We start from the raw sequence: 11,787 nt of genomic DNA, 5'->3' as shown, positions 1-11,787 counted from the left end.
CCGGTAAACTGAAGTGCTCTTTTAACTTAACCAAACGCATTCTATATGAGATAAATCAGATATACATCAAATAAACACAATATTACAATGTACAATTGCACAAAAGGCTGCAAACGAACAGCGCGCATCTGAAGTGTCTCTGAAGGAAATAATGCATTATTTATCGGCTTTAAGATATCGGCCAAATTTTCTTATCAGGCCGATACCGATAACAGAAAAAATGAGCCGATATGGGCCGATACCGATATGGTGGCCGATATATCGTGCATCCCTACAACTGAGCATAGTAAGGATATTTGGCATCACTGCTGGGTAAACCTCACATCAAAAACACTTCCTAACCCCACAACCCACACACTTTTCTCATATTCGTTGGCTTGATACACTTACTTTGGTTCCTTTAGTTCTTATTTCCTGGTATTCATCACTTGTATGTGGTCTCAATTCCTATAAAATACACAAACCAAAGTAAACACACCAACCGCCATTGCAGAACGATTACAAATATAAGTGCTCAACTGTAAAAAACCACAGGAGGGCAGCAGGGATCAAAGATGTCGTACTAAAAGGTAAGAAACTTTTATCTGGTACATCTCATCTCTCACATCCTTTTTGACAAGTGAGTGTTACTGACCTGGTAATGTGTCTCTGGCTCTCGTCTTCTTATCTGAAATATGTAGATATGTGTTAGATGTTGGTAGGCATCTAAAAATAACTTTTAAAACTGCAATTAACGTTTATCATAGCCTACTGTATTATAGATCACAAACAAGATTGGAGATCAAGGCAGGAAGTAAAGCATGTGTAATGCACTGCTATGCTCTCTCTGTTATCGTGGCTAATGTAAATGTACTTATATAGTAAATTAAAACATAAAATAGTCTCACCGGTCTATCCAGTTGCTGATAATCAGAACTCATCTGAGGCAGATCCAAGTCCTAAGAAATACAGAACGCACGTTGTCTTTGTGGCATTCCAACTAGGCAGTGCTTTTGAATTTTGTCACGATTTTAAAAAAAAAGCTTCTTTTGTAATTTAAGGAGGTATTTTAATAAAGTTAAACCCGACTTTTTAAGAAGCTCTGGCCAGACTCAGGGTGCGAATTATCGAGACCTGAATGAAGTAATAACGTACTTACATATATTTGAGTATATATATATAATACTTACATTTACCTTTAAGTATTAATATTTAATTTGAGTTTTTCAACTATTTCAGTTATCACAAAATGTTAGATTAAAAATGAGCCAGAGGGCAAGATTCTTGCAAACAGATATCGTGTTGTAGCTAACCATATGCAACCAGAAGTGTTTCCTTTGATATTTAAAGTTGGATTTTAGCTGTTGCCAAAAGGCCAGTTGAGTTGTTCGAGATATAACAGATGACGAAAATAATACTTGTGTTTTTTTATAACGTTTTTGAGTAGCCTTTAAAAAGGAAAAAAGGGGGGACTTAATAAATTGCCAGTTTTTTTATTTTCAGAAGTGCATAGCAACCATGCACATCAAAAATATGGCTACTACAAACTAAAAGAAAGCTCAAACTTTGTTTATAAAAATTGGGGGGTTAATATTTTATCAGATATTACACTCATGATAAGGAGATGAAAATGCACTTCATAGTAGGAATGACCCATTCGATGTAATACACATCAACAAGTATATTTGAACCTTGAACATGATGAGCCTCTATTTGGGAGACTTATATACCGGTAAACTGAAGTGCTCTTTTAACTTAACCAAACGCATTCTATATGAGATAAATCAGATATACATCAAATAAACACAATATTACAATGTACAATTGCACAAAAGGCTGCAAACGAACAGCGCGCATCTGAAGTGTCTCTGAAGGAAATAATGCATTATTTATCGGCTTTAAGATATCGGCCAAATTTTCTTATCAGGCCGATACCGATAACAGAAAAAATGAGCCGATATGGGCCGATACCGATATGGTGGCCGATATATCGTGCATCCCTACAACTGAGCATAGTAAGGATATTTGGCATCACTGCTGGGTAAACCTCACATCAAAAACACTTCCTAACCCCACAACCCACACACTTTTCTCATATTTGATACACTGATACACTTACTTTGGTTCCTTTAGTTCTTATTTCCTGGTATTCATCACTTGTATGTGGTCTCAATTCCTCACAAACCAACAAACCAAAGTAAACACACCAACCGCCATTGCAGAACGATTACAAATATAAGTGCTCAACTGTAAAAAACCACAGGAGGGCAGCAGGGATCAAAGATGTCGTACTAAAAGGTAAGAAACTTTTATCTGGTACATCTCATCTCTCACATCCTTTTTGACAAGTGAGTGTTACTGACCTGGTAATGTGTCTCTGGCTCTCGTCTTCTTATCTGAAATATGTAGATATGTGTTAGATGTTGGTAGGCATCTAAAAATAACTTTTAAAACTGCAATTAACGTTTATCATAGCCTACTGTATTATAGATCACAAACAAGATTGGAGATCAAGGCAGGAAGTAAAGCATGTGTAATGCACTGCTATGCTCTCTCTGTTATCGTGGCTAATGTAAATGTACTTATATAGTAAATTAAAACATAAAATAGTCTCACCGGTCTATCCAGTTGCTGATAATCAGAACTCATCTGAGGCAGATCCAAGTCCTAAGAAATACAGAACGCACGTTGTCTTTGTGGCATTCCAACTAGGCAGTGCTTTTGAATTTTGTCACGATTTAAAAAAAAAAGCTTCTTTTGTAATTTAAGGAGGTATTTTAATAAAGTTAAACCCGACTTTTTAAGAAGCTCTGGCCAGACTCAGGATGCGAATTATCGAGACCTGAATGAAGTAATAACGTACTTACATATATTTGAGTATATATATATAATATATATAGTATATATATAATACTTACATTTACCTTTAAGTATTAATATTTAATTTGAGTTTTTCAACTATTTCAGTTATCACAAAATGTTAGATTAAAAATGAGCCAGAGGGCAAGATTCTTGCAAACAGATATCGTGTTGTAGCTAACCATATGCAACCAGAAGTGTTTCCTTTGATATTTAAAGTTGGATTTTAGCTGTTGCCAAAAGGCCAGTTGAGTTGTTCGAGATATAACAGATGACGAAAATAATACTTGTGTTTTTTTATAACGTTTTTGAGTAGCCTTTAAAAAGGAAAAAAGGGGGGACTTAATAAATTGCCAGTTTTTTTATTTTCAGAAGTGCATAGCAACCATGCACATCAAAAATATGGCTACTACAAACTAAAAGAAAGCTCAAACTTTGTTTATAAAAATTGGGGGGTTAATATTTTATCAGATATTACACTCATGATAAGGAGATGAAAATGCACTTCATAGTAGGAATGACCCATTCGATGTAATACACATCAACAAGTATATTTGAACCTTGAACATGATGAGCCTCTATTTGGGAGACTTATATATTAATGAGAACTCACTGTATAGACAGGCTCATTGGGGTTACGGGCCGGGGACGCAGGATCTGGAGGAACAGGCCCTTCCCTTGTAAACTAAGCGATACAAGGCAGAACACAGGTTAGCGGTTAAAACCGTGAGGTAAATTTCTTCACTTGGAACGAATGGTGCATGCTAGAGCTCAACTTACCTTCTCTCTGAAGTAGAGAGCAGTAAAAATGATAGAATACAGCAGCAGAAAAACATCTAAAATATAGCAATTCGTTGGGTCACTCGCAGACATGGTCTCTGCAAATAGAACAAACATTTTTAAAAGACTTTCGTAAAGTACTCTACTAAAACATGGTGTTTCGAATTTGGTGGTTTGTTCCGGTTATTTATGGATGTTTTGTAATGTTTGTCTTCTTTCTTTCTTTCTCTGCTTAGTTGGTTTTGTAATGTTAAAAAGCAAGAAAACAAGAAAGAATACATAAGAGAATGGAAAAATTAGAGAAAAAACACCTCTAGTACCTAAACCATCATGCAAATAGAGAAAGAAAAAAGTCAGTATTTAGATTAGATGATGTTAGATTAGTTTTAAGGCACATAAGAAGTTGGAAAACATTTGAAAAGTTGTATATGCCTGAATGTCTATAGGATGTTAACTTTCCAATACCAAGGCTTTCATGTCTAGAGTCACTGATTAATATACAATGACTTTCTCTCATGCTAATTCTTGTAAAACATACTATTTAAATTTGAGTTTAAACAGGGGCATCTCAAAAGTGACACACAAATGATCTGCTTGCATTTATTGGATTAGATGGATAGAATGCAAACTGACTTTACAACTTTATAAACAAACCACAGAGAAAGAAAACTCACTGAAATTCTTAGACAAATCCAACAAAGCTGAAAGATAGATTATATGCCTTTTAGTCTATTTTGTTTTGTGTCATTTTTTAAAGGAGGTTTAGTGACAACCTGCCTTTGGACTGCGGATGAAAATTAACCTATGGCTAAATCCGGTACTATTCATTGAATGGAAAAATGTATTAAAAATAGTACACTCTCCTTTTTCAAATAAATTAAATATAAATAAATAAATAAACAGTGCACACATGTATGGAACATTTAATTAGACTGCTCAATATGCCGCGAACTCTCTTATTTAACATAATAATCAAAATAAATCTATGGATAGTATTTGAGATTACTTGATGTTTCTTAAAGACCGTAAATGTCATGATTGTGAACAAAACAAGTCTAAATGCGTTTTCTAATAAAACATAATTATTAACGAGTAATAATTATTACTTTCGAATCCTACTATTTGCACCATGGTTTGTCGATTAAATATAAATAAATAAATAAACAGTGCACACATGTATGGAACATTTAATTAGACTGCTCAATATGCCGCGAACTCTCTTATTTAACATAATAATCAAAATAAATCTATGGATAGTATTTGAGATTACTTGATGTTTCTTAAAGACCGTAAATGTCGTGATTGTGAACAAAACAAGTCTAAATGCGTTTTCTAATAAAACATAATTATTAACGAGTAATAATTATTACTTTTGAATCCTACTATTTGCACCATGGTTTGTCATAAGTGCACAACACAACAGAAATTCAAACAAACAGACAAAAATGGAGTAACATTGCTCTTTGATGTAGAGAGTTTTGCATGCACTATATATTGCATTCATAACTGTTCCTCTTAAACAGAGGAAGCTGGGCCACATCTAAGTACTTTACAAGCATTGCATTGTGATCTATTAATTTAGCAAGGTTTTATGGATAAACTTCCATATCTAACTTGACTTTTCACTTTAATCAGTGACTTTAAACTGCAATCAGTTCTCAAAGATATCAAAACATCCCTGAACTTACGATACTTGTCTATCATTGGGACAAATAAAAAACATTCAAGTATTTGAGACAAAAATTACTGTGTAATGCAAGCAGGAATCTCCTATCAAATAAAATGTGGTCTAGTCAACCCACCACTCTCATATATATATATATATATATATATATATATATATATATATGTTTAGATAAATAGACAATGATTAGATAAATGCATTCAAAGAAAGTAAAACTAACATGCACCATACCGGTAAACTGTAAAAAAAAATTCTGTAACATTTACGGAAAAATACGATTACCAGAATTTTACCGTAAAACAATATGGTAGCTAGCAACATTACAGGTTTTACGGTTTAAACTTAAATTTACAGTTAAATACCATAATTTTATTAGCTGATAATGTTAATATACCAACCTATTGTAGTACTGAAATCTGTTTTGTACCTTTGTAATACACTGATAACACCAAAAGCAGGTGGTGATGAGAGTCACGTGATGAACCAAACCCTATGACAAGCATCTTTTAAATATTAACTTATATAGAAGGTGCACAGTGTCATTCACACAAACACTAAACATCATCATGGTAACACACATGAAACTGAAATAATGCAATAAACATTAATTTAACAACATTAGATGTAACATACAACCCTAATGTGCAAAACTGATAAGAAAAAACTAAGAAGAAACATAGTTATTTCAACAACAAAAAAACCCCATCAAATTTGAAATGAAACCCAGGGAATTTTGGGAATGTCAATTTACGGTTATTCACTGTAAATTATACATTCTTTTTCACTTCCAAAAACGGTATACTACCATAAAATTACATTTAATGTCCAATACAGTTTTTCACCGTATATAGTAGGGGAACTTATCGTTAACCATTTAACAGGTTTTTACTGTAGCATTTTTACAGTCTTTTACTGTTAAATTCACGGTCATTTTTTACAGTGTATGCTTTGTCGACAGAGCTAATTCGGCATTTACTGTGATCTTAAACTGCTTGTTTGGTAGCCTATTGAAATATTATTTTAGACAATTCTTGCATAATTAAATGTAAAAGGGATGAGTCTCATTCCTCACTCTTATTTTTAATTTGTTAAGAACATTTAGTGGTTCACAAAACAAATCTTTATGAAAAAACTGCACTCATGCCTTCCTGTTTGAGGCAGAAGGGGCCCAGGCTCCTCTATCTGTCTCTCTGTGTAAATGTGTGTGTGTGTGTGTGTGTTCTAGTTCGGTGGTTTCTCTGCATGGGTCTAGTTAAGTGCAAGAATGAGCACAAAACAGTGAAGCCCCCATTGCATCATTGCAGATCAAGTAGGTGTTTATGGGGGCTGGTGGATGAAGGTTAGCAAACTGACCACACACCTTTCACATGCCATAGGAGTAAAAAGCACTTTTCTTCTGCAAGATCATTGCATACAGAAACAAGGACAATATACAGTATATAAGGCTAGACAAATAAAATCTTTATACTCTCAAAAAAACTAAACAAAACAATGTACTGTATTAAAGTGAAGTTTATATTTATTAAAGTTTACATTTATCACTAATGCATTACTTATCTGAATTCCACTCTCATATATATATATATATATATATATATATATATATATATATGTTTAGATAAATAGACAATGATTAGATAAATGCATTCAAAGAAAGTAAAACTAACATGCACCATACCGGTAAACTGTAAAAAAAAATTCTGTAACATTTACGGAAAAATACGATTACCAGAATTTTACCGTAAAACAATATGGTAGCTAGCAACATTACAGGTTTTACGGTTTAAACTTAAATTTACAGTTAAATACCATAATTTTATTAGCTGATAATGTTAATATACCAACCTATTGTAGTACTGAAGGTTTTACGGTTTAAACTTAAATTTACAGTTAAATACCATAATTTTATTAGCTGATAATGTTAATATACCAACCTATTGTAGTACTGAAATCTGTTTTGTACCTTTGTAATACACTGATAACACCAAAAGCAGGTGGTGATGAGAGTCACGTGATGAACCAAACCCTATGACAAGCATCTTTTAAATATTAACTTATATAGAAGGTTCACAGTGTCATTCACACAAACACTAAACATCATCATGGTAACACACATGAAACTGAAATAATGCAATAAACATTAATTTAACAACATTAGATGTAACATACAACCCTAATGTGCAAAACTGATAAGAAAAAACTAAGAAGAAACATAGTTATTTCAACAACAAAAAAACCCCATCAAATTTGAAATGAAACCCAGGGAATTTTGGGAATGTCAATTTACGGTTATTCACTGTAAATTATACATTCTTTTTCACTTCCAAAAACGGTATACTACCATAAAATTACATTTAATGTCCAATCCAGTTTTTCACCGTATATAGTAGGGGAACTTATCGTTAACCATTTAACAGGTTTTTACTGTAGCATTTTTACAGTCTTTTACTGTTAAATTCACGGTCATTTTTTACAGTGTATGCTTTGTCGACAGAGCTAATTCGGCATTTACTGTGATCTTAAACTGCTTGTTTGGTAGCCTATTGAAATATTATTTTAGACAATTCTTGCATAATTAAATGTAAAAGGGATGAGTCTCATTCCTCACTCTTATTTTTAATTTGTTAAGAACATTTAGTGGTTCACAAAACAAATCTTTATGAAAAAACTGCACTCATGCCTTCCTGTTTGAGGCAGAAGGGGCCCAGGCTCCTCTATCTGTCTCTCTGTGTAAATGTGTGTGTGTGTGTGTGTGTGTGTCGTCTAGTTCGGTGGTTTCTCTGCATGGGTCTAGTTAAGTGCAAGAATGAGCACAAAACAGTGAAGCCCCCATTGCATCATTGCAGATCAAGTAGGTGTTTATGGGGGCTGGTGGATGAAGGTTAGCAAACTGACCACACACCTTTCACATGCCATAGGAGTAAAAAGCACTTTTCTTCTGCAAGATCATTGCATACAGAAACAAGGACAATATACAGTATATAAGGCTAGACAAATAAAATCTTTATACTCTCAAAAAAACTAAACAAAACAATGTACTGTATTAAAGTGAAGTTTATATTTATTAAAGTTTACATTTATCACTAATGCATTACTTATCTGAATTTAGCTTGCTTAATATAAAAGAATGATTCATTACAAATTTAAGATTCAGATTCATTGCAAATTTAATATCGTCAGTGATGACAAAAAGTTTGTAGGTTTTATTATTTTAGGCCCCTAATTACCTTTAAGAAGCTATTAATACTAAAATTAAGTTGTTTACCTAGTGTGATTCTATTTAATATATGACAGCAACACAGAATCACAATGAATTAAGAAAATTAGAAATATATATGTATTTTTTAATGAGGACACATTGACTGCTAAGATAGCGTTATCATATACAACAGATTCAATGATTTTGCAGTTTGTTCCAAATGTCAGAAATATCTAGTGTGTGTATTTGAATTTGGGCTAAAATCATTGTATATTCAAAATGTATATGTAAAAGGGCTATGCTGCCAGTTATCTATTTTTCTCACTGTTGTCTCAGACTTGCACATAAATTCCTCCAATTACGGTGTGGCAGCAAACAGACATATTTAATAGATATCGAAATTAGTTTGTTGTCTTTTTGGCACGTTTTGTTATTAATTTACAACACAAACTTTTTGTGTATTTGTACAAATGCTCTAGTAAAGTTCAGGCATGTTTCTAAAATATTACTTTGCTCAACAAACAAACATTCCTTTAACTAATACTATTGTTTTCCTAAAAAAAAACTTTTTTTTATAAACCTTTTATACTGAATCAACTCTGTGGTTGAATTTGCTTGTTGTACTAAAACTTTTGCACCCATTGAATTTACCTGGCAAACAGATATCAAAACAATTATTCCATAATCAAAAATTATTCTTTAAATTACCTAAGTATTTATACTGAATATATAATCACCTTCACCATGATTTTTTGCTGTATTTGTTTTACTATAACTTTTTAAATAACACTTACAACAACCACTACAATAAAATAATATTATTAATGATAATAATAAGAAAAATATAATAAATTAAATTTGGTAAATAAAAATAATAATCAAAGTATCCTACAATAGGTGTGTCTAAGCGGCCAATAATGTTGTTGACTTTTGAAAAGCTGCCATTTGCTGATCCTGTCAATTTTGACCTCGAGTTTCATAAAAGGAGAGTGTGGGTTTCAGAGTGCCAAGAGCTGCTTTGCTTGGATCCTTCTTTTTGAATCTCAGGAAGCAACATTTAAGAATGAAGATGACAGTTACAAACCATCATAGTAATGCTGAAAACCTTAACGTATCGTGAACCTTAACGTAACGTGAAAACTATAATGTATCTTTTCATACATTATGTTGCAAACACAATAGTGTACTGCACAGTCATCACGGCTGTTACATTTTATGCTACAAATCTTGCTGAGTGTACAGGGAAACTAAAATGGCCACATGAAGATGTCCTGATGTTTGACCTCAATGTTCTTTACAGGAGAAAACACACAAAATAATTCTAATATTCAATTTCTAAACATTCACTCCAGCGACAAATACAGATTTCACAACCCATATAGTAAACCATCAAAACTCTGCGCTGAATGAGCTAGATGCATGTAGATGTATGGCACCTTACGCAATGCATATGTAGAGAGCAAGAGAAATTATTTTACCTGTGGAGGACACATGTGAGGCCAAGAACAAAAGAGTGATTGTCCTGCTCATTTCCATTACATTCCTTGAAACGACAGTTTCTTTGGATGCCGTACCTTCCTGTTGCTTGGCCTGTAAGTGATGTGCAACAGTTTTTAGCCTTTCTGTTTTGATTGCTTCTACTGTGTCAATCTTTTACCTAACAGGAAGCGGCCCTTGCCCTGGGTTTTCTGTTCTAGTGAATGACAACCACTGCCTTCACCAAAGAGTCTCTTGTCCTCTCATCTCAAAAAAGTCTCACTAGCATTTCCTGTATATTTTTAGACCATCTTCACGCTAACAGTTATGTGTCTTTCATCAGTATTGCAGGATACGATAGTTACACTGTCTGCTGAGTTAGATTTTTCCATTTTAGCAGCATTGGGTTGATGTATTCATAACAAATCTGAATCAAACTTCTTTTTCCCGTGCAGGAAATCATACACAATAGAAATATTAGTTCTAACAGTTAAGGAAAACATAAAATCAGGCAACATCTTCAAAACAGAGATCAAAAACGTCACCTGTAACTCTTATAAAATAAATTAATCAGTGTTTTTTCTTCTACTTTTTAATTGAAAATATTTTGCAACTTACATTTCACAAGCTAGTTTGTACATGTTGTGCCCCCTGCTGTTTTGCAATTGCCATTGGTATGGTTTTGTATTTTTTTTTAACACTAGTACTAAAGACTAGCTTAAATTAGAATAATGTTTCTTTGGGCCCAGCTAACAGAGAACATTCCCACAACTTTGTCCAACATTTTGGCAAAGTTCCCTCAAAGTTATGAACAAACATTCTTAAAGTAACATTAAAATAACTTTCATTTGAAGTCATGTGGTCTTTGATAATGTTTTAAAAATGTTAGCACAAAAACATTATTTATTCATTGTTCATAGCATTTGTTTTCTGAACTGTTTTCTTTGGATATTCGTCTAACCTTTTTTAAATGTTATTATGTGTTTCAGAATGTGTAGAGACCGTATAAAAGTAGCGTCCCAGTTTGCAGAATCATCTAATGGAATGTTCCTTTAATATTTGCATAACCATGAAGAAAAGTTTTTTTTTTAAATTACTAGACATAACTAGACATTTTGAATTTTCAAAGAAAATCCAGAAATAACGTTCTTATAATGAGAACTTTAGCAAAACATTCTTAGAACATATTTTTGTTAGCTGGGGGTCAACTATATAATGGCAGATTTTATCCAAAAGTTTGAAATACTTTCTCATTTCATAAATGTCAGATCTTTATTTTGTATTTTTATTTATCTATAATTATTAATTACAATATTTACAGTACATAATTTGTAAGGCATGTTCCACTGTGACTTCATATAGTGACAACATTCTACGTGATTTACTTGATCTTTTTTCCTGGGTAATAATGTTGGAAATGTTCAATAGCTTTAAACTATTTAAAGTCTCTATCACTTGTCTGTGCAGAAACTGATTTTTCACTATAAATCTACCTTGAGAAATATTCCCTGGAGTAAAAAGTCTGAACACTAGCTCCAGTCTCCCTTATAATTGCTGCAAGTGTTAGATACATTTCATAAGATCATTATGGCTCTTTAAATAAACCATTTGCAAGCAACATAAAAGGGTAAAAGGTCAGGTATCACACTTCTGTGATGGCATTGCGGAATGGTCCTAAAATCTTTCGTCTCCTTGTAAATTGTCTCTGTGCTGTGACACTTAGGAGTATCTTAAGTCACGCGTATCCTGCTCTTTACATCACTTATTTTAGATCACTTATGAGTAGCTACTTTTAAATCTATCTATCTAG

The 11,787-nt window shown here is 32.9% G+C and overlaps 1 protein-coding gene across 1 annotated transcript in view; it reads right to left on the bottom strand.

The window, feature by feature from the left end:
• LOC107597501 (T-cell surface glycoprotein CD3 zeta chain-like) overlaps positions 1–10,085 on the bottom strand; it is a 13,660-nt gene extending 3,575 nt beyond the window's left edge. Inside the window, exons 1-6 of the mRNA XM_016288593.1 lie at positions 9,980–10,085; positions 3,619–3,716; positions 3,452–3,523; positions 2,596–2,646; positions 2,343–2,375; positions 2,099–2,155 (exon numbers count right to left, since the gene is read on the bottom strand). Of these exons, the coding sequence (XP_016144079.1) occupies positions 2,099–2,155; positions 2,343–2,375; positions 2,596–2,646; positions 3,452–3,523; positions 3,619–3,716; positions 9,980–10,037 (369 nt within the window). The 5' untranslated portion in view covers positions 10,038–10,085. The remainder of the gene's footprint in view (positions 1–2,098; positions 2,156–2,342; positions 2,376–2,595; positions 2,647–3,451; positions 3,524–3,618; positions 3,717–9,979) is intronic.
• Positions 10,086–11,787: the final 1,702 nt, after the last annotated feature.

This window comes from Sinocyclocheilus grahami, unplaced genomic scaffold, assembly GCF_001515645.1.
Source record: "Sinocyclocheilus grahami isolate Dianchi unplaced genomic scaffold, SAMN03320097.WGS_v1.1 scaffold233.1, whole genome shotgun sequence".
Classification (NCBI taxonomy): domain Eukaryota; kingdom Metazoa; phylum Chordata; class Actinopteri; order Cypriniformes; family Cyprinidae; genus Sinocyclocheilus; species Sinocyclocheilus grahami.
Note: the sequence above shows the minus strand (reverse complement) of the source record. Positions and strands in the feature narration are given on the sequence as shown.